This window comes from Salvelinus alpinus, chromosome 33, assembly GCF_045679555.1.
Source record: "Salvelinus alpinus chromosome 33, SLU_Salpinus.1, whole genome shotgun sequence".
Lineage (NCBI taxonomy): Eukaryota > Metazoa > Chordata > Actinopteri > Salmoniformes > Salmonidae > Salvelinus > Salvelinus alpinus.
The window spans coordinates 25095719-25121935 of NC_092118.1; the positions used below are offsets into that span (position 1 = coordinate 25095719).

The following is a 26217-nucleotide window of genomic DNA, read 5'->3' on the forward strand; positions in this document are numbered from 1 at the left end:
TCCTGTGTATTGGTTTTCAGGTAGCAGGTACACCATCTTCCGCTGTGTCCACAGACTGAGCCATGAGCAGGTACCAGAGAACCAGTGTGACAGCAGCACCAGGCCCAGTTCACAGGAAGAGCCCTGCAACCTTCAGTCCTGCCCTGCCTTGTGAGAGACCCCTCTGTCTCAACCACACTTACATTACATACAGGGCTCTTAGACACTACACACACTGGTTCAATACATACACAGAGCTTTAGCAGAAGTCATAGGACCCAGATTTCTATATTCTTCATGAAAAGTTCCTGACCCGTCCTCTTTATAGTCTAATAGTTAGATCATAATTAGAATCTAATTGGACAATTGACCACATGTTTTATTAGCTATGTTGGGACCACATAGCTATTGTGTCCCTCTGAACATGGGGCCTTGTGTGTCCTACTGTGCAGCTGGGACATTGGTGAGTGGTCGGAGTGCAGTAAGACATGTGGCCTGGGTATGCAGCACCGCCAGGTCTTGTGCAGGCAGGTGTATGCCAACCGGACCCTCAACGTCCACACCAGCCGCTGCCGCCACCTGGAGCAGCCTGAGACCACCAGCACCTGCCAGCTGAAAATCTGCAGCGAGTGGCAGATACGAACCGAGTGGAGCGCCGTGAGTGACAGCTGTCAATCAATATGCTTCAAATAGTATTTGTTTCAAATACTTTAGCTTGCTCGGCACATGGAACTATTAGAATAGTCCTAAAAGTGTAAACCTACCCCACCCTTCTGAGGCAGGCTCAATCAAAAGTTCTAAGTACTCAGACAAGATTTAACATACTCCATACTGTATTAGAAGAATGTATCAGAAAGTACATGAACCCCAATTAGATAAATGTTATCATTCCTCTAAAGTTGCTAGCATTCCTTATCATAAATTAAACCCAAGCAAGTATTCTATGGAGCATTTTCCCAGTTGTTTTCACAGACAACAGGTTACATTCATCAGAGAGAACTGACCCGTGTTTACACTGTGAGATAAACTTTAAACTACCCCTATAGTATTTTTACTGTCCCTCCTGTGTTTCCCCAGTGCTCTGTTCCCTGTGGCGTGGGCCAGAGGACCAGGGAGGTACACTGTGTCAGCAACGTGGGAGACTTTGTGTCGGACGAGGAGTGCAACATGAAGCTGCGACCCAGTGACAATGAGAACTGTGACATGGGGCCCTGTGCTAAAAGTTGGTTCTTCACTGAGTGGGGGAATAAGGTATGTATGTGTAGGACTGAGGACATGGACTCTCAAGATCACCGTCTAACACTTTTCTAACCTAATACTGTAGTAATTGTTGACCTTGATTGGATTGCATCTACTACAGTATTGTAGATGCAAGATTATAATTGAATACAAATTGACTTGATACTGTTAAAAATGGGGGTGGTACTAGGGCCGGGATTCAATCAGTTGGCGTTTTGTCAGCTTTGCACCTTTTAAAGGCAATGTTCCACATTCACAGTAAATGCTGCATATGCCGGCTCAATTGGAAATGACCTTTGAATGGCAAGTGCACTATACACGGATCTGCCGCTGATCTGATTGAATCACGGCATAGGTCAACTGTTTGTATTGTCACTTACTATGACTTTGCTCTCTGTAGTGTTCTGCTGAGTGTGGGATGGGTGTGCGGACCCGCGGCGTACTGTGCTTGACCAATCACATCAGCAGCTTGCCTCTGGAGGGCTGTGGCCATGAGCGCCCCACTGACTCTCAGATCTGTAATCACGGCCCCTGTGAGAGTCGCATCGAGTGGTTTACAGCTCCCTGGAGTCAGGTAAGACAGAATAACACCGGGTCAAACTGGGCTTGTAGGGACACATCATCTGGGAAAAGATTGGGATGAGGATTTGCTGCTGATTTTACAATGTCTCCTATCCATTACTTACATTTTTGCTGATGTCTCATGTCAGTATTGTAAAGAGGAACACTCAGATGTTACAAATCCATTGTCCATTATTTCCATTTGAAATAGCTTTTTAGTTCAAGACTAGGCTTAATCTCTGTCCGGGAAACCGGCCCTGTAAGTAAGGTGTACCTTCTATAACTCAGGTCGGCCAATCAACTGAGCCAATGATGCCTTTTTCTTTTTCTTAATAAAAAAAAAAACATGTTGAAACAGTTCAGATGTCTCATGTCATGCCCATGTGTAGTATTACCTATGGTATTTTCTCCTTCCCCCAGTGCTCAACGGAGTGTGGCTCGGGCAGCCAGCAGAGGGCAGTGGTGTGTCTGATGAAGTCTGACGAGGGGTTCAACGTAATGCCGCCTTACGAATGTTCTTCTCTAGACAAGCCTCTTAATCAGCAGAGCTGCCACCTAAAGTCCTGCGGGGCCATGTGGTACCACACAGACTGGAGCGCTGTGAGTAACTGTACACGCACATGCCCACACATGCGTGCACTCACACATGAAAAAACAGACACACGCTTTTATGTGGAGTTGTGAAATACTTGTGAAATACACTCTCTTGAAAGTGTAATTGAAGGGAGAATGAGGTTTGCACTGTATTCTCTGTCCCTGCAGTGTTCTAAGACATGTGAGGGGGGCTTCCGTGTGAGGGAGGTGCGCTGTCTGTCTGATGACATGCTTTCCAGTGAGGGCTGTGAGGAGGAGCTGAAACCAGTGGAGAGAGAGGAGTGCAACCCAGAGCCCTGCGTCCCACACATAGGTCAGTTACTACTGTATAGTAAACATGGATCTGGGGCCAAGGCACCTCCTCTGGAATGTCATACAGTTGGATTGGTTAATGATGGCTGGTCTGGTCCTAACTACTGTCAGACAATTTTAATGAGGATTAGAGGGGATTTTAGTCTAAAATGGTTAAACATTTATGAAGATCATATTCCATACAGAAAACATATAATACTTAAAGATTTCTAAAACTTAAAATCACTGATCACTTACTTTCGATATTATGATTGTTTTTCAGGCGAGAACTGTCGAGACAAGTATTTCAACTGCAATGTGGTGGTCCAGGCACGTCTCTGTGTGTACGACTACTACAAGACAACCTGCTGTGCCTCCTGCACACGAGTGGCCCACAGACAGTCACAACACAGGGCATTCAGCTAGCCCCCTCTCCCCAGGCCTCTAGGGGGCCTGACACAGCGCCCAGAGCAGGCCCTCAGTCCCTGGGCCAAACACACTGACCCACAGTGGAGAGGACAGCCTAGAACCTGACTCTGGGTGGACACTATAATATGAGTGCTGAAAATACAGACTGAAAAACTGAAAGACTGCAAAGAAAGGAAGTGAAAGCCCAACTTGTTTTTGGCTTGTGAGGAGATTGCCAATGGGCAATACGTGAAACTGAATGGTTCGTGGAGGATGGTTTTGAAGGACACGTTTAACAGGGCTATGAGTGGAGGAGCTCTGGTGAGGCGAGATGATAGACAGAACACCAAACCGAAGAATCTGGAACCACTTTATGAACTGTAACCAGAATCCCCTCCAATAAAAGTTCCCGTCTGGGTTTATATTGTGTTTCGTGGGAAGCAGTTTGCCGCTGCCATTCACCTGAATGGATTAAGGTCTTGAAAAAGGTCTTTGGCTGAAACGTTGACAGAATAAACAAGGTGCAGAGGTAATATTGTGTGAGGGAGTTTCTTTCTTACAACTAAGGACTGCTACCGCATCTGTGATGAGACTCTTGACTACCATGGCTCTCTTGGATTACATCAAAGGAGAGGAAGATACAGTATGAAAGGAGAGCAAGATTCTGTTTGTTTTGCATAATGTATAGACTGTACACATTTTAATAAGCTTCTTTACGCTCTAAAATCCACAATATTTATGATCTAATTAACTACATGTAGTATTAAGTTGCCCAAGCTTGCTCTTAAATAATCCCCAATTACGTATCATGAGGGCTCTGTTCAATACTCTCCTACACAGCAGTTTAGTTGACCAAAGATTTCACTATTTCACAGGAGGACGTGTCAAACAGTAATTGCTCAGTCCAGATCTATGGCTCTATGTAGTCTGTACCGGTGAAGCGTTACAGATGGCGCAATATAAATGTTATGGTAATTTCTGATTGAGCCAACATATGCAGTGTTTACCGTGATGCAGTCTCCGCTAATATGGAACATTGCCTTTAAACTTCAAACACACTGTAACGCTGAACTTCTGCGATACGGATTGAATAGAGCCCCAAGTTATGGTGCTAAGACAACTTAAGGTGTAAAGTGTTTTTAAGTGACAGCTCACCAGTTTTACACAGCAACCCTCTAACAAATTAAGCTCTAAAATGTTAATGTGTCGTTGTAGTGTATCATATATTTTGCATCACTGCTGTGTGTATGTACTGTGTATATACAGAACCAGTCAAAAGTTTGGACACACCTAATCATTCAAGTTTTTTTTAAATTTGTTTTATTTTTACTATTTTCGACACTGTAGAATAATAGGGAAGACATCAAAACTATGAAATAACACAAGGAATCATGTAGTAACCAAAAAAAGGTTAAACAAATCCAAATATATTTTAGATTTTAGATTCTTCAAAGTAGCCACCCTTTGCCTTGATGACAGCTTTGCACACTCTTGGTATTCTCTCAACCAGCTTCATCTGGAATGCTTTTCCAACACTCTTGAAGGAGTTCCCACATATGCTGAGCACTTGTTGGTTGCTTTTCCTTCACTTTGCAGTCCAACTCATCCCAAACTATCTCAATTGGGTTGATTGTGGAGGCCAGGTCATCTGATGCAGCACTCCATCACTCTCCTTCTTGGTAAAATAGCCCTTACACAGCCTGGAGGTGTGTTGGTTCATTGTCCTGTTGTAAAAAAAATAGTTCCACTAAGCGCAAACCAGATGGGATAGTGTATCGCTGCAGAATGCTGTGGTAACCATGCTGGTTAAGTGTGCCTTGAATTCAAAATAAATCACAGACAGTGTCACCAGCAAAGCACCCCCACACCATCACACCTCCTCCTCCATGCTTCACAGTGGGAACCACACATGCGGTAATCATCTGTTCACCTACTCCGCGTTTCACAATTACTCATCAGATCAAAGCACAGATTTCCACCGGTCTAATGTCCATTGCTCGTGTTTCTTGGCCCAAGCAAGTTTCTTCTATTGGTGTCCTTTAGTAGTGGTTTCTTTGCAGCAATTACACCATGAAGGCCTGATTCACGCAGTCTCCTCTGATGTTGAGATGTGTCTGTTACTTGAACTCTGTGAAGCATTTATTTGGGCTGCAACTCTAGTGGTAGCATGAGACGGAGTCTACAACCCACACAAGTGGCTCAGGTAGTGCAGCTCATCCAGGATGGCACATCAATGCGAGCTGTGGCAAGAAGGTTTGCTGTGTCTGTCAGCGTAGTGTCCAGAGCATGGAGGCGCTACCAGGAGACAGGCCAGGCCAGTATACCACTAGAGTGAAAGCACCGCCAGCATTCAAAAGTGACCAAAACATCAGCCAGGAAGCATAGGAACTGAGAAGGGGTCTGTGGTCACCACCTGCAGAACCACTCCTTTATTGGGGGTGTCTTGCTAATTGCCTATAATTTCCACCTTTTGTCTATTCCATTTGCACAACAGCATGTGAAATGTATTGCCAATCAGTGTTGCTTCCTAAGTGGACAGTTTGATTTCACAGAAGTGTGATTGACTTGGAGTTACATTGTGTTGTTTAAGTGTTCCCTTTATTTTTTTGAGCAGTGTATATGATTGAGTGAGTGAAGAAGTTGCTGAACTGAAGGCAATTCAGCAGGTCCTCCCAGTGACTGAACAGAACAGAAAGCCCTCTTTATTTATTTATTGGGGTCCCCAGGGAGGGCGCTGGTTTATTGGCACCAGTGGCCCCTTTTGGCTGCAGGGTTAAAACGTCTGTTACCTCTCTACCAATTGCTGCCTAGGAAAGGGATGTAGGCATTCCAGAGTCCACTGGATGGTTAAAGCAGATGGTTAGATGGTTTTTTTTTTGCAACGTAAGCTTAACTTTCTGAACATTCGAGTCGTGTAGCCCACTTGTCATTCTAATCTCCTTTGCTTTAGCGTAGCCTCTTCTGTAGCCTGTCAACTATGTGTCTGTCTATCCCTGTTCTCTCCTCTCTGCACAGACCATACAAACGCTTCACACCGCGTGGCCGCGCCCACCCTAACCTGGTGGTCCCAGCCCGCACGACCCACGTGGAGTTCCAGGTCTCCGGTAGCCTCTGGAACTGCCGATCCGCGGCCAACAAGGCAGAGCTCATCTCAGCCTATGCGTCCCTCCAGTCCCTCGACTTCTTGGCACTGACGGAAACATGGCTCACCACAGATAACACTGCTACTCCTACTGCTCTCTCTTCGTCTGCCCACGTGTTCTCGCACACCCCGAGAGCTTCTGGTCAGCGGGGTGGTGGCACCGGGATCCTCATCTCTCCCAAGTGGTCATTCTCTCTTTCTCCCCTTACCCATCTGTCTATCGCCTCCTTTGAATTCCATGCTGTCACAGTTACCAGCCCTTTCAAGCTTAACATCCTTATCATTTATCGCCCTCCAGGTTCCCTTGGAGAGTTCATCAATGAGCTTGATGCCTTGATAAGCTCCTTTCCTGAGGACGGCTCACCTCTCACAGTTCTGGGTGACTTTAACCTCCCCATGTCTACCTTTGACTCATTCCTCTCTGCCTCCTTCTTTCCACTCCTCTCCTCTTTTGACCTCACCCTCTCACCTTCCCCCCCTACTCACAAGGCAGGCAATACGCTTGACCTCATCTTTACTAGATGCTGTTCTTCCACTAACCTCATTGCAACTCCCCTCCAAGTCTCCGACCACTACCTTGTATCCTTTTCCCTCTCGCTCTCATCCAACACTTCCCACACTGCCCCTACTCGGATGGTATCGCGCCGTCCCAACCTTCGCTCTCTCTCCCCCGCTACTCTCTCCTCTTCCATCCTATCATCTCTTCCCTCTGCCCAAACCTTCTCCAACCTATCTCCTGATTCTGCCTCCTCAACCCTCCTCTCCTCCCTTTCTGCATCCTTTGACTCTCTATGTCCCCTATCCTCCAGGCCGGCTCGGTCCTCCCCTCCCGCTCCGTGGCTCGACGACTCATTGCGAGCTCACAGAACAGGGCTCCGGGCAGCCGAGCGGAAATGGAGGAAAACTCGCCTCCCTGCGGACCTGGCATCCTTTCACTCCCTCCTCTCTACATTTTCCTCTTCTGTCTCTGCTGCTAAAGCCACTTTCTACCACTCTAAATTCCAAGCATCTGCCTCTAACCCTAGGAAGCTCTTTGCCACCTTCTCCTCCCTCCTGAATCCTCCTCCCCCTCCCCCCCCCTCCTCCCTCTCTGCAGACGACTTCGTCAACCATTTTGAAAAGAAGGTCGACGACATCCGATCCTCGTTTGCTAAGTCAAACGACACCGCTGGTTCTGCTCACACTGCCCTACCCTGTGCGTTGACCTCTTTCTCCCCTCTCTCTCCAGATGAAATCTCGCGTCTTGTGACGGCCGGCCGCCCAACAACCTGCCCGCTTGACCCTATCCCCTCCTCTCTTCTCCAGACCATTTCCGGAGACCTTCTCCCTTACCTCACCTCGCTCATCAACTCATCCTTGACCGCTGGCTACGTCCCTTCCGTCTTCAAGAGAGCGAGAGTTGCACCCCTTCTGAAAAAACCTACACTCGATCCCTCCGATGTCAACAACTACAGACCAGTATCCCTTCTTTCTTTTCTCTCCAAAACTCTTGAACGTGCCGTCCTTGGCCAGCTCTCCTGCTATCTCTCTCAGAATGACCTTCTTGATCCAAATCAGTCAGGTTTCAAGACTAGTCACTCAACTGAGACTGCTCTTCTCTGTATCACGGAGGCGCTCCGCACTGCTAAAGCTAACTCTCTCTCCTCTGCTCTCATCCTTCTAGACCTATCGGCTGCCTTCGATACTGTGAACCATCAGATCCTCCTCTCCACCCTCTCCGAGTTGGGCATCTCCGGCGCGGCCCACGCTTGGATTGCGTCCTACCTGACAGGTCGCTCCTACCAGGTGGCGTGGCGAGAATCTGTCTCCTCACCACGCGCTCTCACCACTGGTGTCCCCCAGGGCTCTGTTCTAGGCCCTCTCCTATTCTCGCTATACACCAAGTCACTTGGCTCTGTCATAACCTCACATGGTCTCTCCTATCACTGCTATGCAGACGACACACAATTAATCTTCTCCTTTCCCCCTTCTGATGACCAGGTGGCGAATCGCATCTCTGCATGTCTGGCAGACATATCAGTGTGGATGACGGATCACCACCTCAAGCTGAACCTCGGCAAGACGGAGCTGCTCTTCCTCCCGGGGAAGGACTGCCCGTTCCATGATCTCGCCATCACGGTTGACAACTCCATTGTGTCCTCCTCCCAGAGCGCTAAGAACCTTGGCGTGATCCTGGACAACACCCTGTCGTTCTCAACTAACATCAAGGCGGTGGCCCGTTCCTGTAGGTTCATGCTCTACAACATCCGCAGAGTACGACCCTGCCTCACACAGGAAGCGGCGCAGGTCCTAATCCAGGCACTTGTCATCTCCCGTCTGGATTACTGCAACTCGCTGTTGGCTGGGCTCCCTGCCTGTGCCATCAAACCCCTACAACTCATCCAGAACGCCGCAGCCCGTCTGGTGTTCAACCTTCCCAAGTTCTCTCACGTCACCCCGCTCCTCCGCTCTCTCCACTGGCTTCCAGTTGAAGCTCGCATCCGCTACAAGACCATGGTGCTTGCCTACGGAGCTGTGAGGGGAACGGCACCTCAGTACCTTCAGGCTCTGATCAGGCCCTACACCCAAACAAGGGCTCTGCGTTCATCCACCTCTGGCCTGCTCGCCTCCCTACCACTGAGGAAGTACAGTTCCCGCTCAGCCCAGTCAAAACTGTTCGCTGCTCTGGCACCCCAATGGTGGAACAAACTCCCTCACGACGCCAGGACAGCGGAGTCAATCACCACCTTCCGGAGACACCTGAAACCCCACCTCTTCAAGGAATACCTAGGATAAAGCAATCCTTCTGCCCCCCCCCCCTTAAAAGATTTAGATGCACTATTGTAAAGTGGCTGTTCCACTGGATGTCATTAGGTGAATGCACCAATTTGTAAGTCGCTCTGGATAAGAGCGTCTGCTAAATGACTTAAATGTAAATGTTAGAAGTTCTAGAACACTATACTTCTTAAAGAGAAGGTAAAAGAACTACTATATTTGCGTGAGATAAAAAGATTACGCCATTGTACATTTTTATGCTCATGCAAAAATTTAAACATTAATTCACTAAAAGGATACTGGATTATTCATGACACTTTATAACTGCAGTAATGTACCACAATTTTCACATATTTCATTTTTAAGGTAATTTGAGTAAATTGAAACTTTTACTCACGTAGGCCTGGTAAACATCTAAACAAAGGTGATAAATTGATCATGCCAGTAAAGTATTTTGCCCCATTATTTTGTCCTTTATCCTGTATTGTACCTCAAGAGCAAGGAGTTCCCTTTTGATTGCATCCATCCTATTAACATTCACTGTAAGAAAAGGTTGAGGACCTATTTATCATGGTTGATGTGTTCTCATCCTGTATGTATTGTATGTGTAATGAGATGCTACGTCTGGGATGGACTCTCTATAGCTAAAGACATGATAATACAGTGTATTCAATGCAACTTTGAGTTAAAGGGAATTAACTGAATTTGTATGACTGAAATGCTATACTTTAGTATTTGGAATTCTATTGCAAACATCTGCAATGTACTGTACACTACTTCATAATTGAAATGGGAAAGGTTTGATTGACACTGTTTTGGAGAGAATAGGTAAATAAATGTCTGTTTATACTTATTTAGTGCATATTTGTAGTCATCCCATTTATTTGAACACCAGTTCACTGGTGGTGTGAATAAAATCTGTAACGAATAAGGGCATCGATACAAGGAAACTCTTCTTACCGGAGCTACATGAACTTCAGAATGACTTAAGGACCCCATCTAGTGAAGACTGGCAGTATTACTACAAAGTTGTAGTAAACCAACCCTGTTCCATGACACTTTATGTTCCCTGGTATTTACAAATGGAAGCACAATCTACAAATGTCACAGAACGCAAAACTGCAAGTTGAGGGGTTTATTTACTTCAATTGCACTGTATTTTATGAGAATTGTATAAACGTCCAAGAAAATAAAGTCTCTATTGCGCACAGTCATAAAGCAATTAACCAGGCACTGAAATATTGTCAACCGTCAACAATGTTTTTACAGGGCAAGATGGCCACAGCAGTTTAATTCACTGCATTTTCACAATAATCATCTTTATCACTAAGAGCTTCAAATAGTATAGGTAGTTTAACCTGCATTTGTTTATTAGTGTGTTATGCTACTGAATTCACTGAGATTAAACAGATACCTTTCTAGATTGAAAAGTTCTGCATCTAATGCATCCATTATTGATTATATATGGCATAATGTAGACTGGCAAGATATCATTAGAAAAACTGCATCTCTTATATCAGAGAACAGATATTCTCTCCAGATTTAGGAGTGAAAATACCATTTGGTTAGATCAGCTTGGAAATGAGTGACGTTATTTAGAAGGATTTTCCACGGTCGGCCATGAAAGCCTCAATCTCCTCCACTGTACGAGGGACACAGGTGAGCAGCTCCATTCCGCTCGCAGTCACCGCAATGTCGTCCTCAATACGGACCTGGAGAGAGGAGGGGGAAACATCCAGTAAGACACATTTGAGGGTCAGAGCCCAGGTTAATAATCAACAGCAGATAATAATCAGGGGAAGCAGTTATAGCAGAAGACTTAACAGAACAGCATAATGTGTATATTATTTGCTGCCATGGAGTAGATTGAGACAAAGGGGTTTCTATGTGCAAGCTTTGGGTGGTTGACATTGACAGTAAAACCAGCACACTAATGAGTACAAAGTGTCTGTGGATAGGTAAACGTACCCCTCCAAATCCACGGAAGCGGGCCAGCACTTCATTGTTGATGAAGCAGCTCTGGGCTGGGTTGGCCAAGGCCTGGTCCAGCAGGTGGTTGATGAAGTAGATACCAGGCTCCACAGTCAGGACCATGCGCTCCTGCACCAGACGGCCCATCCTCAAGCTCTTCAGACCGGGCTCGTTGACGCGCTCAATACCCTGTGTAACCAAGAACAAGCAGCATGACACGGACGTTAGCTTTGTCTAGAAGGATAGAGACATATGTCTTTTTGGAAGTGTATTTAGAACTTTCTGTAGCATTGATAAATAGAATACTGTATCTATCTCTCTGGTACTGACCTCTGGGTATCCGCCCACGTCGTGCACGTCGATGCCCAGCAGGTGTCCCAGGCCGTGGGGCATGAAGACAGAGCCCATGTGGACCTTCAGCATGTTCTCCACACTCCCATGCAGGATCCCAATCTTCACCAGCTCCTCTAGGTGAACCCGGTCAGCCAGACGGTGCATCTCTGTCCACTTGACCTCTGAAACACAAGACCACCTTCAGTCAGGTTTTTAAATCTTAGGTTAAAAGTTTCAAAGCAGCCTAGTATGCAGGTGATAATGACTAGTGGTGAGGATATGGCATGTTCTGTGGTAGTCTTCAGACTTCAACAACTCACTATTAGTCAAACCATAGAACAAATTAATATATTAAATGTATAATCCTTCCTTGTGCCCAAGCTAAGTATGTACTGTATGTTCAGTGAATGCTTCCTCAATCCTGCCTGTGGACAGTAGGATCATACCTGGTTTAATGGCAGCCATGACAGCCCGTGATGACTTGAGCACAGCCTCATAGATGGCCTTCTGGTCTGGAGTGAACTTTCCATTGGCTGGGAAGGAGCAGGTGATGTCAGAGGAATAGCAGTAGTATTCTCCACCCATATCAAACAGACTGCAAGGAAAAATCACACGTCACAGTTAGATCAGTGTTACTGCTCACCCAGAGGGCTCTATAGCCATTCCGGCATCATTATTTCCAAACATAAATCAGAGAAATTGTTCACAGCATGTACATCAGAATGAATACAAGTTGCCTTTCAAAGGTGTTCATGTTGTGTCACCATGGGCGCTCCACACAGCCACTTTAAATCTCCATCAGTAGCCCTATGCACACAGTAGCCTGACTTATGTTCAAACCCAGTCCAAGCTGTGCTCCATCTATGAGTAAACCCATGGGAGAGCCACTCAGTGGATCCAGCTGACAGGGAGAACAAAACAACACCCTACTATACTAATGACAGCAGGGGAGGTGTAGCTCTGAGTATTCAGTATTCCATTAAACAAAACAACAGATCACTGCAAGTGTTTTTGATATACAAATCCAAGACAAAATGAACACAGAATATAATAAAACCAAAAAAACAACCCAAAAAGGACAATTAAGGAGTGGAATAACTTCACATCATGTGAAATGATCGCCGACTTACCACATGTCTCCGTCATCGATGGTCTTGTCATTGGGAGCTCCTGCATGGCCATAGTGGAGGACTGAGCCGTTGTTTCCACTGTTGAAGATTTAAGCATACGAGTAGGTCATTATAGAGGCACTCAACACACGTCAGATAGAACAATAGCACCTCATTTCTGTACGTCAAAATGTAACACAGATGATGTCACGCATTTCAGATATGTTCTCCATTAAATGAACCCATTTCTGTGTAGCAAAGGGAAGTGCCTTACGTTCCACAGATACAGGTGTAGGAGGTGTGACGCATTCCCCCATGAGAGTAGCAGTAGTGCTGGAACAGGCTGCAACAGAAAAGCACTGACATGAGTTACCGTACACAAGAAGCTCCACAGCTCTAACAATGAAGTGTAATCAAGGGTTAACTTCCTTTTTGATATTGGTTAGCCTAGAATAAAGAAGGGAGTCATCTAAACCTCCCACCTTGAAGATCTCCATCACCTGATACTTAACTGGAGGATAGTATTATAAAAAAGCATTTGGACTCATCTTCACTTGGTTATTGGTCTATTCACTGGAGACTTGAGTCAGTGATTACATATTCTTGCTGCAGTCAATTAGTCAGATAGTGAGCTGGCGAGGGGCGCTGCTATAGTAGCTCAGATTATTTACATTCTTCAGCCACCCAGATGAAGGTTTAATTAAAAACACAATAAGCTGCCAGCTAGAAACAGGAAATTGATTCAGCTCAGTGGGTGGCTGTTACTACATCGTAAAATACACTCCCCTCCATATGTATTTGGACAGTGAAGCCATTTTTTCCATTTGGCTCTATACTCCAGCATTTTAGGTTTGAGATCAAATGTTTCACATGAGGTGACAGTACACAATGTCACCTTTTATTTGAGGGTATTTTCATGCATACTGCATCTGTTTAACCATTTAGAAATGAAAGCAGTTCATGTATTGTCCCCCCCCATGTGAAGAAGTCCTAAGTGTTTGGACAAATGTGCTTATAGTGTATCAAAGTAGTCAAAAGTTTAGTATTTGGTCCCATATTCCTTGCACGCAATGACTACATCAAACTTGTGACTCTACAAATTCATTGGATGCATTTGTAGTTTGTTTTGGATTATGTTTTGCCCAATAGTAACAGAAAGAAAAATGATTAGTCATCATTCATAGTGAGTAGATAAAGATATTTCTTCTAAATAACACTTCTAAATAAATCCTCATAACGCCATGATTAAGAAGAATCATGAATGAATCATGAATAATGATCAGTGAGATGCTGTTCAGAGGCTACAAAACAACATGCTAACCCCTCACCCTTACCAATAACGAGGTTAAAAATGTGGGGGGGGGGGGGGGTATGCTATTTGTGCCTCTGTAACCTTTTCCACGATTCATTCATGATGGTCGATTATCATGGTAGCATTCACATGAATATAGAAGTGTTCAGAAGCATGTTCAATTCTTACTTATAATAAATGCATCCAACACGTTTTTAGTCACAAGCTTGATGTCGTCATTGCATGCAAGGAATATGGGACCAAATACTACACTTTTGACTACTTGAAAACCCTATAAGTGAATTTGTCCAAATACTTATGACTTCAGTAGTGATCAGATCAGACGTGCTGTGAATGTAGTTTATCCAGAGGAACACACCTTGATAGATAAGGAACATACTGTTTTACCATCACCTTTATGGTCAGACGGGACATAGTACACCACATAGCCTTTCGTCATACAATATACTTTTATACGGTACAAACAGTTCAATATAGCTGGCATACCCTTCATGATAAAAAGCTCCACTCACCTCTCCATTTCATATTCTTTCTGTCCAGGTCTCACATGCTTCATGATCTGAGGAGAAAGACAACAGCACTTCAGGCTGGCTGTGCCTGTTATATACAAGGTTGCAAGTGGGCAATGATGACTCTGAGATGTATTCTTTTAGCTTTGATTATATTCATATATTAATCATGACATAACATGGTGAGCTCCAAAAGTATTTGGACATTGACACAGTTTTTGTTGTTTTGGCTGTGTACTCCAGCACTTTGGTTAAAGTGCTATTAATTAATTTGTTCCATTTTTTTTTTGTTCCATTTTATTGGAACAAATTAACTCATATATACTGTACATGTGTTCTAAAGAAGTCAAAAGTTCAGTATTTGGTCTCATATTCCTAGTACGCAATGATTACATGAAGCTTGTGACTCTAGAAACCCGTTGGATGCATTTGCTGTTTGTTTTGGTTGTGTTTCAGATTATGTGGTGCCCAATATAAATGAATGGTAAATAAAGTAGTGTCATTTTGGAGTCACTTTTATTGTAAATAAGAATAGAATATGTTCTTAAACACTTCTACATTCATGTGGATGCTACCATGACTACGGATAGTCCTGAATGAATTGTGAATAATGATGTGTAAGAAAGTTAGACACACAAATATCATACCCCCAAGACATGCTAACCTCTCAACATTACAATAACGGGGGAGGTTAGCCTTTTTAGGAGGTATGATATTTTGTGCGTCCAACTTTCTCACTCATCTTTATTCACAATTGATTCAGGACTACTCATAATCATGGTCGCATCCACATGAATGTAGAAGTGTTTAGAAACATTCTATTCTTATTTACAATAAAAGTGACTCCAAAAGGACACAATACATTATTTACCATTACTTTATATTGGGCACAAAATAATTTGAAACTCAACCAAAACAAACAGCAAATGCATCCAACAAGTTTGAAAAGTCACACGCTTGATGTAGTTATTGTGTGCTAGGAATATGGGACCAAATACTAAACTTTGGACTACTTTAATAAACATAAGTGAATTTGTCCCAATACTTTCGGTCCCCTAAAATCCAAAATGCACAGATCAAATGAGATGAGTCTGAATCTGGAGCTTCTTCTCCCCCTGTGGCAGGTATGTCTGTCTGTCCTGCAGGATTTTACCTCTTTATGGGCTTCACTGGAAATCCGGTTAGTGTATCGCAGGACCTCCAGCTCCATGTCAGTCTTAGTCAGTCGGCTGCAGGAAGAGAAGGAACAAGGAGTCAAGGGCCTCTTAGATCAATAGGCCAGGTGTATATTTCTATATTATAAATTGGGTAGTTCGAGCCCTGAATGCTGATTGGCTGAAAGCTGTGGTATGTCAGACCGTATACCACGTGTATGACAAAACATTACTTTTTACTGTTCAATAACGTTGGTAACCAGCTTATAATAGTAATAAGGCACCTCAGGGTTTGTGGTATATGGCCAATATACCACAGCTGAGGGCTGTATTCAGGCACTCCACATTGTGGCGTGCATAAGAACAGCCCTTAGCCGTGGTATATTGGTCATATACCGCACCCCCTCAGGCATTTTTGCTTAATTCTATCATGCACAAACACATACTAGGCCTGGCTTATAGCACCCAGCCAGAAACAAAATAATGATTATCAAAGCTAAAGCTCTGTGTTTATGTGTGTGCGTTATATTTGGTATCTCATAATGAATGCAGAAATAATACCTGTATTACTCATCCATTCCTCACTGCCGGAGGAGCCTTACACTCCCCTCTATCTTTCAGGAAAATCAGCTTCTTACCATATTGTTAGTGAGGTGTTTTTCTGATTCTATTCTTGGTCATGGTTTCTACCACCATTTATGTCTTAATGATTCTCTTCATATTATAGATGCAGTCACCACCTCAGATGACTCAGTGTGAAACAGCCACAGTAGACTAATAAGACTTCACAAAAATAGTTCCACATAACAGAAAAGAAGCAGCAACCAATGGTTATGAGCTGGATATAGTATCATACAGTACTTACCATTCCACAATGACTGGATGCAGAAGAGTGTTGTTCACTTGGAATCTGAAATATAAGACACAAGATCATATTTATCAAGGTAAAACATTCAACCAAATAAATTAGAAATACAAAGTTTCAAATGGACATCAGTTGATGCCAATTATACGTACTGACTGATTCCTTCAAAAGAGGCTTCGCGGCAGATACTCCCACTATCTGTGTTCTGTCCACGCTGGAAGAAACATGATATACTTATCAGGCCCACTTTCAAGTCTCTTTTAAAATGATACTTTATCTAATGAATTTATACTGTAAACCACTATCATAGCATCAACATGATATATTAAGGACATACCAAAGTGAGAAGAGCTCCAAGCTTCATCTTGGAGAAAACATCAGCAATCTGTAAGAGTTCAGACAGAAAGGCAGAAGTGTTGAGGGATCAGAGAGAACTGACACTATCAAATAGAGGGAAACGAGTGAAGTTACAAGATCACAAGCTAAGCTACAACACTACAAAGATGGGTAAGGTGTACAGTATGTGCATTCAAACGTGACACACTAACTTACATCACAGGTGTATTGCACCTCATTGACAGCGTATTTCTCCTTGAAGTATTCCCGCGGATGGATCCTGTCAACAGACAATGACACAATCGGTTTTAATGAGAAGGCCTAAGGAGTATTCTTAGAGTGTCTTTGTGAGTCCATGATGCTGAAAGTGGTAGGCTGTCTACTGAGGCTGATCACATTCACATATAGTTTGAGTTACAGTCACTGACTCACTCTCCCATCCAGGTTGCATAGCTCTCAGGCAGCTTGGGAACAAAGAGGATGGACTTTCCTGTGTCCACATCGATGGCCCCGTAGCAGTCGGCTTCAGTCACTCCAAAAGCCCAATGGAAGAAGGACTCCTACAGAACCACATGAGTCAAAAGAGTCAGCCAGGGTCCGCTCAGTCACACCTCCATCCATCTCATCAATGTGTGATCCTATGTGGCTCAGCTGGTAGAGCAACGCTAGGTTTGTGGATTCAATTCTCGCTGGGGTCATCAATATGAAAATGTATGCACTTATTACTGTATGTGGCTTTAGGATAAACAATGGCATATCTGTAACTGACTGTTAGGGCTAGGCCCCTTTTTTCTCCACTTCCTGCCTGACGTGCCCAAAGTAAACTGCCTGTAGCTCAGGCCGTGAGGCCAGGATATGCATATAATTGGTACCATTGGAAAGAAAACACTTTGACATTTGTGTAGAAATGTTAAAATAATGTAGGAGAATATATGAAAATTAGCTCCCTGGATGCAATTCCTATGGCTTCCACAGGGTGTCAGCAGTCTATGTTCAAGGTTTCAGGCTTGTAGCTTTAAGAACGAATAAGAAATAACAGTTTTAGTCGAGGGACACAGTCTTGGAAATTTGTGTTTGTGCGCACCATGAAGACATTACGCACCTGCTAAAATCGCTTTCCTATTGAACATACTTCTATCCAAAATAAATATTATAGTTTGATTACATTTTAGGGTATCTGAGGAGTGAATAGAAACTTATTTTGACTTGTTGAAACAAAGTTTAGGGGTAGATTTTCGGATTAATTTCTCTGCAAGTTGAACGAGTGGATTACTCAAATCGATGGCGCCAACTAAACAGACTTTTTGGGATATAAAGAAGGATTTTATCTAACAAAACAACACTACATGTTATAGCTGGGACCCTTTGGATTGCAAATCAGAGGAAGATTTTCAAAAAGTATGTGAATATTTAATCGTTATATGTGAATTTATGAAACCTGTGCCGGTGGAAAAATATTTTGATGTGGTGCGCCGTCCTCAAACAATCGCACGGCATGTTTTTGCTGTAAGAGCTACTGTAAATCGGACAGTCCAGTTAAATTAACAAGAATTTAAGCTTTCAGCCAATATAAGACACTTATATGTACATAAATGTTTAAAATCCATAATATTTATGATTATTTGAATTTTGCACGCCCTCCATTTTCACCGGAAGTTGTCCCGCTAGCGGGACACCGATCCTTACATGTACCTGTCTGAAGAGCATGTCTGTATCGGTGCAGTATCTCTGCTTCTGCTCCCCTCCCTGCAGTACGACGACAGACTTGGGGGCCACCCCATCCTTGGCCTTCAGGCCTTGGCACAGCCTCCGCCGGTTCTCAGCAAACAGGGCTGCTGACACTCTCAGGGTGTCTTTACCCAGCCAATACACAGGTCTACAGAAAGACAGCATTGGGAAATGGGTTAATATGTTGTACATTACTGTCTAGTAGTTTTCTATTTTCAGTTAGCTAACACAATTGCCTGCCTTTGTTTCAGTTCGGCTGATTCTATCTAAAACAATAACCAATAAAAATACTTACAAACCCTTTAGTAAATATACAATGTAAAAAAACAAATCCTTGTTTATCATTATACTGCACACAGTTATGAAAGTTACATTTTTAGTGAAACTTTAGCAGAAGTGGTGAGGACATAGACGTTGACCATTTTTGGGACTCAAAGAGTTTTACACTCAACAAAAAAGATGATTTTGCACAAACTGTAGAACAGTTTTGCCCTAAATGGATCTGGTTTCAATGATCCCCAGTGTGTGGTAAAGATAACACTTGATCTCTGGAGAGTGCTCCCTTCCTTGTGTGATTTAGTAACAACAAAGACCGATGTACATGATCAAAGGTCACTAAACTTAGAGTTGTTGATCACCAACCTGCCTCAGATTTTGTCAACTCAACAATAAGATGTCTAAACACTTCTGTGATCATGTGAGTGGGTTTCAATGTGCACTTCCTGTTTTAGAGATGTAGTACATTTAAACAAGAAACATGAGCTATGATAGGAGGATAGAGTATAATGCATCATATCACCTCTATATTAATTAATAACAATTGGAGCATTGACATATTGTAGGGATGGGGGAAATCGATACAGTAGAGCAGTGGTCACCAACCAGTCGATCTTCTAGGCATTCCTAGTTGATCACCAAACATATATCTGTAAAAAAGCCAACGATGAAGGCTTGTGCTCCTTTATTTATTTGACTTTGCGCTTTTGGCGGAAGGTGCACTTGATTCAGAAGCCCTGCATGCCAGGTAGGCAAACTGTTCTGAACCATTTCAAACTCCACCTACCTGGCGGACCAGAAGAGCTGTCGTTAAATCAAGTGCGCTGGCCAATTAGATAGCTCAAAATGTTATCACCATGCCTAGTAACGCTTCCACAACCCCACAGCAAAGTTTGATACTAGTCTACGTGAGATTTCAAAACTTTTAAAACCATGACCAGGGATAAACAGTCAGAATACAGAAAAGCCCTGCTGTTTTTGTGAGTGAGTTTGTTTTAAAGTTTTTATGCAGCACTGTCAACACTTTTACAAAACGCGCTTCTCCCTACTTCCTCTCGTGCCACAGCTGCAATGAATTAGTAGCTAAGTGTATCGATAGGCCTGCGTTTTTATTATTAGCAGCTCGTCATGTCTATTTTAATGTTGAGGAATATTTCACTTTCTCTAGTCATACAGTAGGAACATGAATTTGTGCATGAGGCAAAAACAATGCGGTGCAACTCAAGTTTTGCCATCAGTGGTAGGATGGTGTCCTCTCTCTGGCCAGTCTCACGGGAGGAAAGGAGAGAGTAGGGGCAGTGAGAGGCGTACCCTCTGCTGCTCTCTCCCTCCCTCCGTGGAGACTGACCATCAGATGCAGGTACCATCAGATGCAGGTACCATCAGTCCAGTAAAATAAAAAGTGAATTACTTCAATTTATGCTCAGCTGTGCCTCGCAAGTGGTACAACTGATCTATTTTGTTATCAAAGCTCGAGTTTTGAAATATAATATGGTCTTAGAAGAACAATATTGCCAGGCCAAGCACATATACTGTAGCCAATATGATGTGATAACGTTTTTGGCATACTGCACAAACTTCATTCCTACAGAACTGTTTTTATTAATGTTGAATAGGCTTACATGTTTTCAAAATAATCTGAGTGGTAGACCTCAGCTTGTTTATTGGCTGCAAAAGTGATCTTGACTCAGAAAAGGTTGGTGACCATTGCAGTAGAGTATTGCAATACTATTTTTTACGATATATCAATTCTATGACTCCAAGTATCGATTCTCTTTTTTTTTTACCTGCTAGTGGCTGTACCTATGCAAAAACGTATATATTTTTCTATAACATTAATTTAGCTTCAATCTTACTTTTAAATGGTGAGCCAACATGTTTTCAGCACTTGACTGATCAAAATGAGTATTTATTATTATGCCGCTCTCCTGTCCCTCTGCCGCAGACATATAGTGAGCAATACTTATTTAACATCGAATTGTGATACTGCGATTCTATATGTATCGGCACCTAGCTAAGTGGCTACCTTAACAGAGTCATAGTTGCTCTCGCCGTAACCTGCACGTTGCTGATATTTACATATTGATATGAGGAGAACAGCACCGTGATACGAGTTCTGCTGGTTGGATTTCTTCACTTTGACATCCGCTTGCGCCAAACCCGACGAGCTTGACAATTCTGCGTTGTTAGTTGCGCATCAACTGCCTTCCTTCCGACCGGAGGCCTTACTTACTCCCCACAATGCAACACACTTGTGGGGGTTGGAGTTCCCTTTTCACTCCTCTTATCTAGCTTTAACCCAGCCTTAAAGGCTGACCACACCGCTCGTGTTGCGTGCGTTGCAAAATAAATGTAGAAATCTATGTTATTCAGGTATTGCGCCAACGAGCGTCTGCGTTGCCGAGGGCTAAAATAGAAATCAGTTCAATTTCTGACGCAGATCGCGCTGCAAGTGCTGCCTCTCCCATCTCCTCATTGGTTTATAGAAGCAGGTACCCATGTGCCATCTCCTTATTGGTTATACCCACGTGGGTGACTGAAAGACGAACGAGGTCAGTGGCGGTAATGCACCTAATTTATGAAAGTTGCCAATCGCAATATAAAGTCAAGAGAAGAAAAAGCCTGGAAGGAAGAGAGATGACTAGAAACGATTCGGTTGACCGTTTTATGTGTGGATTAATTGGCGGAGGAGAGGACCTTGTGCATTTCAGGTAAAATAACAACTCAATGTTTATATCCCAGGACAAAATAGCTAGCAACAGCAAGCTAGCTAAATAGAACAAATTAGCTAGCAAGTGCAAGCTAACTAGCTAAATTGACAAATGTTTAATGCTTTTCGACCTGTCCCCAAATTAATATAATTGGTTCATAGTTTGTTTTTGATATTTTAACCTGCCTGTCATGTTAGCGTTTTGTGTGGGGAGACAAAATACATTTATGCACGATGGCCATCTTATCTTTATCTTGTTTATTTGATATTTTATGCCCTTAACCCATGTTCAACTGACCCATGTTCAACTGCTGTATATATAGCCCATTTCAGTGTTGTGTGCATCTTGGTTATCAATCAATGCTTTACCCTTTTCTTGTATTACCATCACCATTCTTAAGTGGTGGGGTGCTATGTTCTGGACCCTTTCACTATTGTGGCCCTCCTGCATGCACCTCTTATCCACACTCCCTTACTACTCAGCCCATTCCAGCGCGCCCTGCCCTTCATAAAGAAAAGAGAACTCTCCCCGGGCTCCGGCCAGCTTCTCCGGGATCGGTCGCGACCCTCCCTTTTGAACGGCGTTCGCCCATCTCTTAGGACCGACTGACCCATGTAACTGCTGTTCACATGGAACCCTTCTCCACTTCGGCCTTCAAAGTTCTCGTTTGAATATGTGCTACTACCAATCGTGATAATATCGTATCGTGAGGTCCCTGGCAATTATTACGGAAACAACCCGTCTGTAGAGATACTAGCTAATATTATCCACAAACTGGAGCTGTAACCACCTGTTTTTTTCCCTATTATGCGAATAAATGTCAAGTCAGACAGGCATAGTTAGTTAGTTAGTTAATGGCAACGTTGCTGATTGATGTCTGACTGCCAGCCTGCAAAAAGTACGCCGCTATTTTCTTGTGCTTGACAGCTAGCTCCGGTAACGAGAGTTACCTTAATTGATCAGGTTTATGCAGATAGCTAGCGAGCTAACAATTCGTGCATTATAATGTGTTTAATTCAGAATCAGTGGCCAAGTACGCTTAACACAAAGAGAAAAAATACAAAACAGAATGTACTCACTCCTGTCGTGCAGCCATGTTGCTCAAGACTGGAGGTGACACGTGACTTCGCTTGTGAAGCCGATCAGCTGATTTTGGCTAAAGTGAGTGAGTGCTGAACAAAATGGTTCAAAATGTATGTAGGCATTATGTGATATCAAGCGGCGAACCTGAATGATGCTTGAAATAGTATGGCCATTTATTTGATCCACTAACTTTAAATATATGTTAGGGTTGTATTGCAAGGTCTTTATAACTGTCTTTCAGAACCCCCCAGGGAGTTGTTTCAGTTTCACATCCACTTTTTTTTTATCAGTAAACATCACACAATATATGTTTGTGTTGGATATATACCTAGTGTTCAGATTTTAGTTTTTATTATGAACCAACGTTTGAGGTATTATTTCATTCTCAATTTCATTGTCACTCTTCAGTGAATATTCTTGACATATTTTCTCACTGATAACTTCTACAGAAGTCTGTTCTAGTGCCCATGCCACACAAGTTATGTAACTTATTATGGCCTTTCTTTTATCAGAAGCAGCAATTATTTCAACACTTAGTTCAAGGTTCAAGAAAGCATTTGCAGACACTGTGTGACTGAGGCTGCATTTACACAGGCAGCCCAATTCTGATCTTTGCCAAAAGATCTGATCTGATTGGTCAAAATACCCATTAGTCGCAAAAAGATCTGAATTGGGCTGCCTGACTGTCATAAATTGTAAATGCATCCCAGCCCTAACAGTATTGACTATGACTGACATGCCTCACTTGGATTAGGAGGGCAGTGGGGTGAATTTGTCTCAACTGCACAGATTCATGTAACCCATTTCAGAGACCTTATTACAGCGTAATTATAATGCAATAACCCATGTTAATGTGTACTAGGTAGATAAGTACAGGCAGTAAAGTTGTACTTTCCACCGCTAAATTCAGTACTGTACTCCGTACAGCATGTACTTCCTAGCCAGTGTAAATGCATAGATTATTCTCCTGACAAGGACCCCGCTGCACATCCTGACCAACAACAGACATACACCATTAGACAACAACAGACATACACCATTAGACAACAACAGACATACACCATTAGACAACAACAGACATACACCATTAGAACTACTGCTATAACTTAGAAATATAATTAACATATCAATGAGTTGCTGGTGCTTGTACTCTGCCTGGATGCTACAGAGAACAGAGAAATGAGACTCTAATTAATCAGTGCCTGCGGTCCAAACACTTAAAAGACACACCCCATCCCCTCAGCCCTCAAATTAAGTGGACACTTCTGATGACATATCATGACGTCTGACAAGTATACACTTGCAGGGCGAGAGGAAGGAATGTTTTTTAAATGAACCACCCTTGGCTGGAAATTTGTCACTCATTCATCCCCTGATGATTGTGTTTTCAGCCACCGGCAGCTTTATATGCGCTACAGTCAATTATGAGTGCATGTCTACTTATATTAAATATATCATTATTAATCAACGTCTACTCAATGATAGCTAACAAATTAATTTGCTTACTAACGTTAGCCTGCCTAGCTGGAACTTCTGAAGAAGGAAAATGTTTTATTTCTACAATTTCCAAAAGATAACCAAACAAAAACATATTTACTTTTTACGAGACGTGGTTGTGCCGTCAAGGGGATTAGTAGCACAATTTCTACCTTTTCTTAGCAGATGTACAATCGTTGCAAATTGAATTACAGTGCCTTGCAAAAGTATTCATCCCCCTTGGCGTTTTTCCTATTTTGTTGCATTACAACCTGTAATTTAAATGGATTTTTATTTGAATGTCATGTAATGGACATACACAAAATAGTCCAACTTGGTGGAGTGAAATTAAAAAAATGACTTGTTTCAAAAAATTATTTAAAAAAAACCCAGAAAGGTGGCGCGTGCATATGTATTCACCTCCTTTGCTATGAAGTCCCTAAATAAGATCTGCTGCAACCAATTACCTTCAGAAGTCACATAATTAGTTAAATAAAGTCCACCTGTGTGCAATGTAAGTGTCACATGATCTCAGTGTATATATATACCTGTTCTGAAAGGCACCAGAGTCTGCAACACCACCAAGCAAGCAGCACCACCAAGCAAGCTGCACCATGAAGACCAAGGAGCTCTCCAAACAGGTCAGGGACAAAGTTGTGGAGAAGTACAGATCAGGGTTGGGTTATAAAAAAATATCAGAAACTTTGAACATCCCACGGAGCACCATTTAAATCTGTTATAAAAAAAAATTGAACGAACATGGCACCACAACAAACCTGCCAAGAGTTGGCCGCCCACCAAAACTCAGGGACCAGGCAAGGAGGGCATTAATCAGAGAGGCAACAAAGAGACCAAAGATAACCATGAAGGAGCTGCAAAGCTCCACAGCGGAGATTGGAGTATCTGTCCATAGGACCACTAAGCCATACACTCCACAGAGCTGGGCTTTACGGAAGAGTGGCCAGAAAAAAGCCATTGCTGAAAGAAAAAAATAGTCAAACACGTGTGGTGTTTCGACAAAAGGCATGTGGGAGACTCCCCAAACATATGGAAGAAGGTACTTAAAATGTAGCTTTTTGGCCATCAAGGAAAACGCTATGTCTGGCGCAAACCCAACACCTCTCATCACCCTGAGAACACCATCCACACAGGGAAGCATGCTGGTTGCAGCATCATGCTGTGGGGATGTTTTTCATCGGCAGGGACTGAGAAACTGGTCAGAATTGAAGAAAGGATGGATACCGCTAAATACAGGGAAATTCTTGAGGAAAACCTGTTTCAGTCTTCCAGAGATTTGAGACTGGGACGGAGGTTCACCTTCCAGCAGGACAATTACCCTAAGCATACTGCTAAAGCAACACTTGAGTGGTTTAAGGGGAAACATTTAAATGTCTTGGAATGGCCTAGTCAAAGCCCAGACCTCAATCCAATTGAGAATCTGTGGTAAGACTTAAATATTGCTGTACATCAGCAGAACCCATCCAACTTGAAGGAGCTGGATAGTTTTGAAGTTTTGTCTTGAAGAATGGGCAAAAATCCCAGTGGCTAGATGTGCCAAGCTTATAGAGACATACACCAAGAGACTTGCAGCTGTAATTGCTGCAAAAGGTGGCTCTACAAAGTATTGACTTTGGGGGGGGTGAATAGTTATGCACGCTCAAGTTTTCTGTTTTTCTGTCTTATTTCTTGTTTGTTTCACCCCCAAAAATATTTTGCATCTTCAAAGTGGTAGGTATGTTGTGTAAATCAAATGACACAAATCCCTCAAAACAAAATAAGAAAAATGCCAAGGGGGATGAATATTTTCGCAAGCTACTGTATGCAGAGTTTCAGGCCCCAGAGTGAACATAATTGTACACTCGCAAAGCCAACTAAAAACGAGGGCAGAGGGATTTACGTTGCAAACTTCCCTTGCTTGGCTAATCATTTGGACCGCCCTCCAAGATGGAGACGGGGATTCCTCCAAGGGCATAAGGCGAGGGTAAGTGGACGAGGGTGTGTCTTTTAAGTGTTTGGACCACAGTCAGTGTCTCACCCTGGATGGTTCAGGAAGTACTGACATCTGGGTAGCTGCCCACTTCATGCACGTCGATGCCCAGCAGGTGTCCCAGGCCATGGGACATGAAGACAGAGCCCATGTGGACCTTCAGCATGAACTCCACACTCCCACGCAGGATCCCAATCTTCACCAGCTCCTGCCAAACCCGGTCAGCCAGAAGGTGCATCTCTGTCTACTTGACCTCTGAAACACAAGACTCATCCAGTCACGTTTTGTGGACTGGATATAGTATTCACTATTAAAGGCATAGCCCATTTGATTTGCTCACTAGCATATATGAATGAAGAGAGCTGACACTTGATTTAGACATATTTGTAAGTATGCATG

General features: G+C 43.2%; 2 protein-coding genes and 1 long non-coding RNA gene across 5 annotated transcripts in view; 2 read left to right on the plus strand and 1 right to left on the minus strand.

Moving 5' to 3' along the window:
• LOC139563265 (thrombospondin type-1 domain-containing protein 4-like) overlaps nt 1–9830 on the plus strand; it is a 65785-nt gene extending 55955 nt beyond the window's left edge. For both annotated transcript variants that reach the window (XM_071381768.1, XM_071381769.1), the window contains 8 exons: nt 21–150; nt 432–636; nt 1057–1230; nt 1619–1792; nt 2200–2379; nt 2542–2686; nt 2948–5939; nt 9140–9830. In XM_071381768.1, the coding sequence (XP_071237869.1) occupies nt 21–150; nt 432–636; nt 1057–1230; nt 1619–1792; nt 2200–2379; nt 2542–2686; nt 2948–3090 (1151 nt within the window). In that variant the 3' untranslated portion in view covers nt 3091–5939; nt 9140–9830. The remainder of the gene's footprint in view (nt 1–20; nt 151–431; nt 637–1056; nt 1231–1618; nt 1793–2199; nt 2380–2541; nt 2687–2947; nt 5940–9139) is intronic.
• A 258-nt stretch (nt 9831–10088) lies between these two features.
• Nucleotides 10089–22507, minus strand: LOC139563266 (xaa-Pro dipeptidase-like). Of its 2 annotated transcripts, none has more exons than XM_071381771.1 (15): nt 22352–22507; nt 18250–18433; nt 16990–17117; nt 16774–16837; nt 16559–16606; nt 16374–16435; nt 16222–16266; nt 15356–15431; nt 14206–14252; nt 12656–12724; nt 12403–12480; nt 11719–11867; nt 11270–11454; nt 10937–11128; nt 10089–10680 (listed from the first exon to the last, which is right to left on the minus strand). In XM_071381771.1, exons 1-15 carry the CDS (start codon nt 22366–22368, stop codon nt 10564–10566), a joined length of 1461 nt encoding a protein of 486 aa, XP_071237872.1. In that variant the 5' UTR covers nt 22369–22507; the 3' UTR covers nt 10089–10563. The 2 variants fall into 2 exon arrangements, with proteins under 2 accessions (XP_071237872.1, XP_071237873.1); XM_071381772.1 differs by lacking the exon at nt 22352–22507 and adding an exon at nt 20588–20616.
• The window catches only part of LOC139563268 (uncharacterized), a 28041-nt gene continuing 22660 nt past the window's right edge, over nt 20837–26217 (plus strand). The window contains exon 1 of the long non-coding RNA XR_011672521.1: nt 20837–21272. This is a non-coding gene — a long non-coding RNA (uncharacterized lncRNA). The remainder of the gene's footprint in view (nt 21273–26217) is intronic.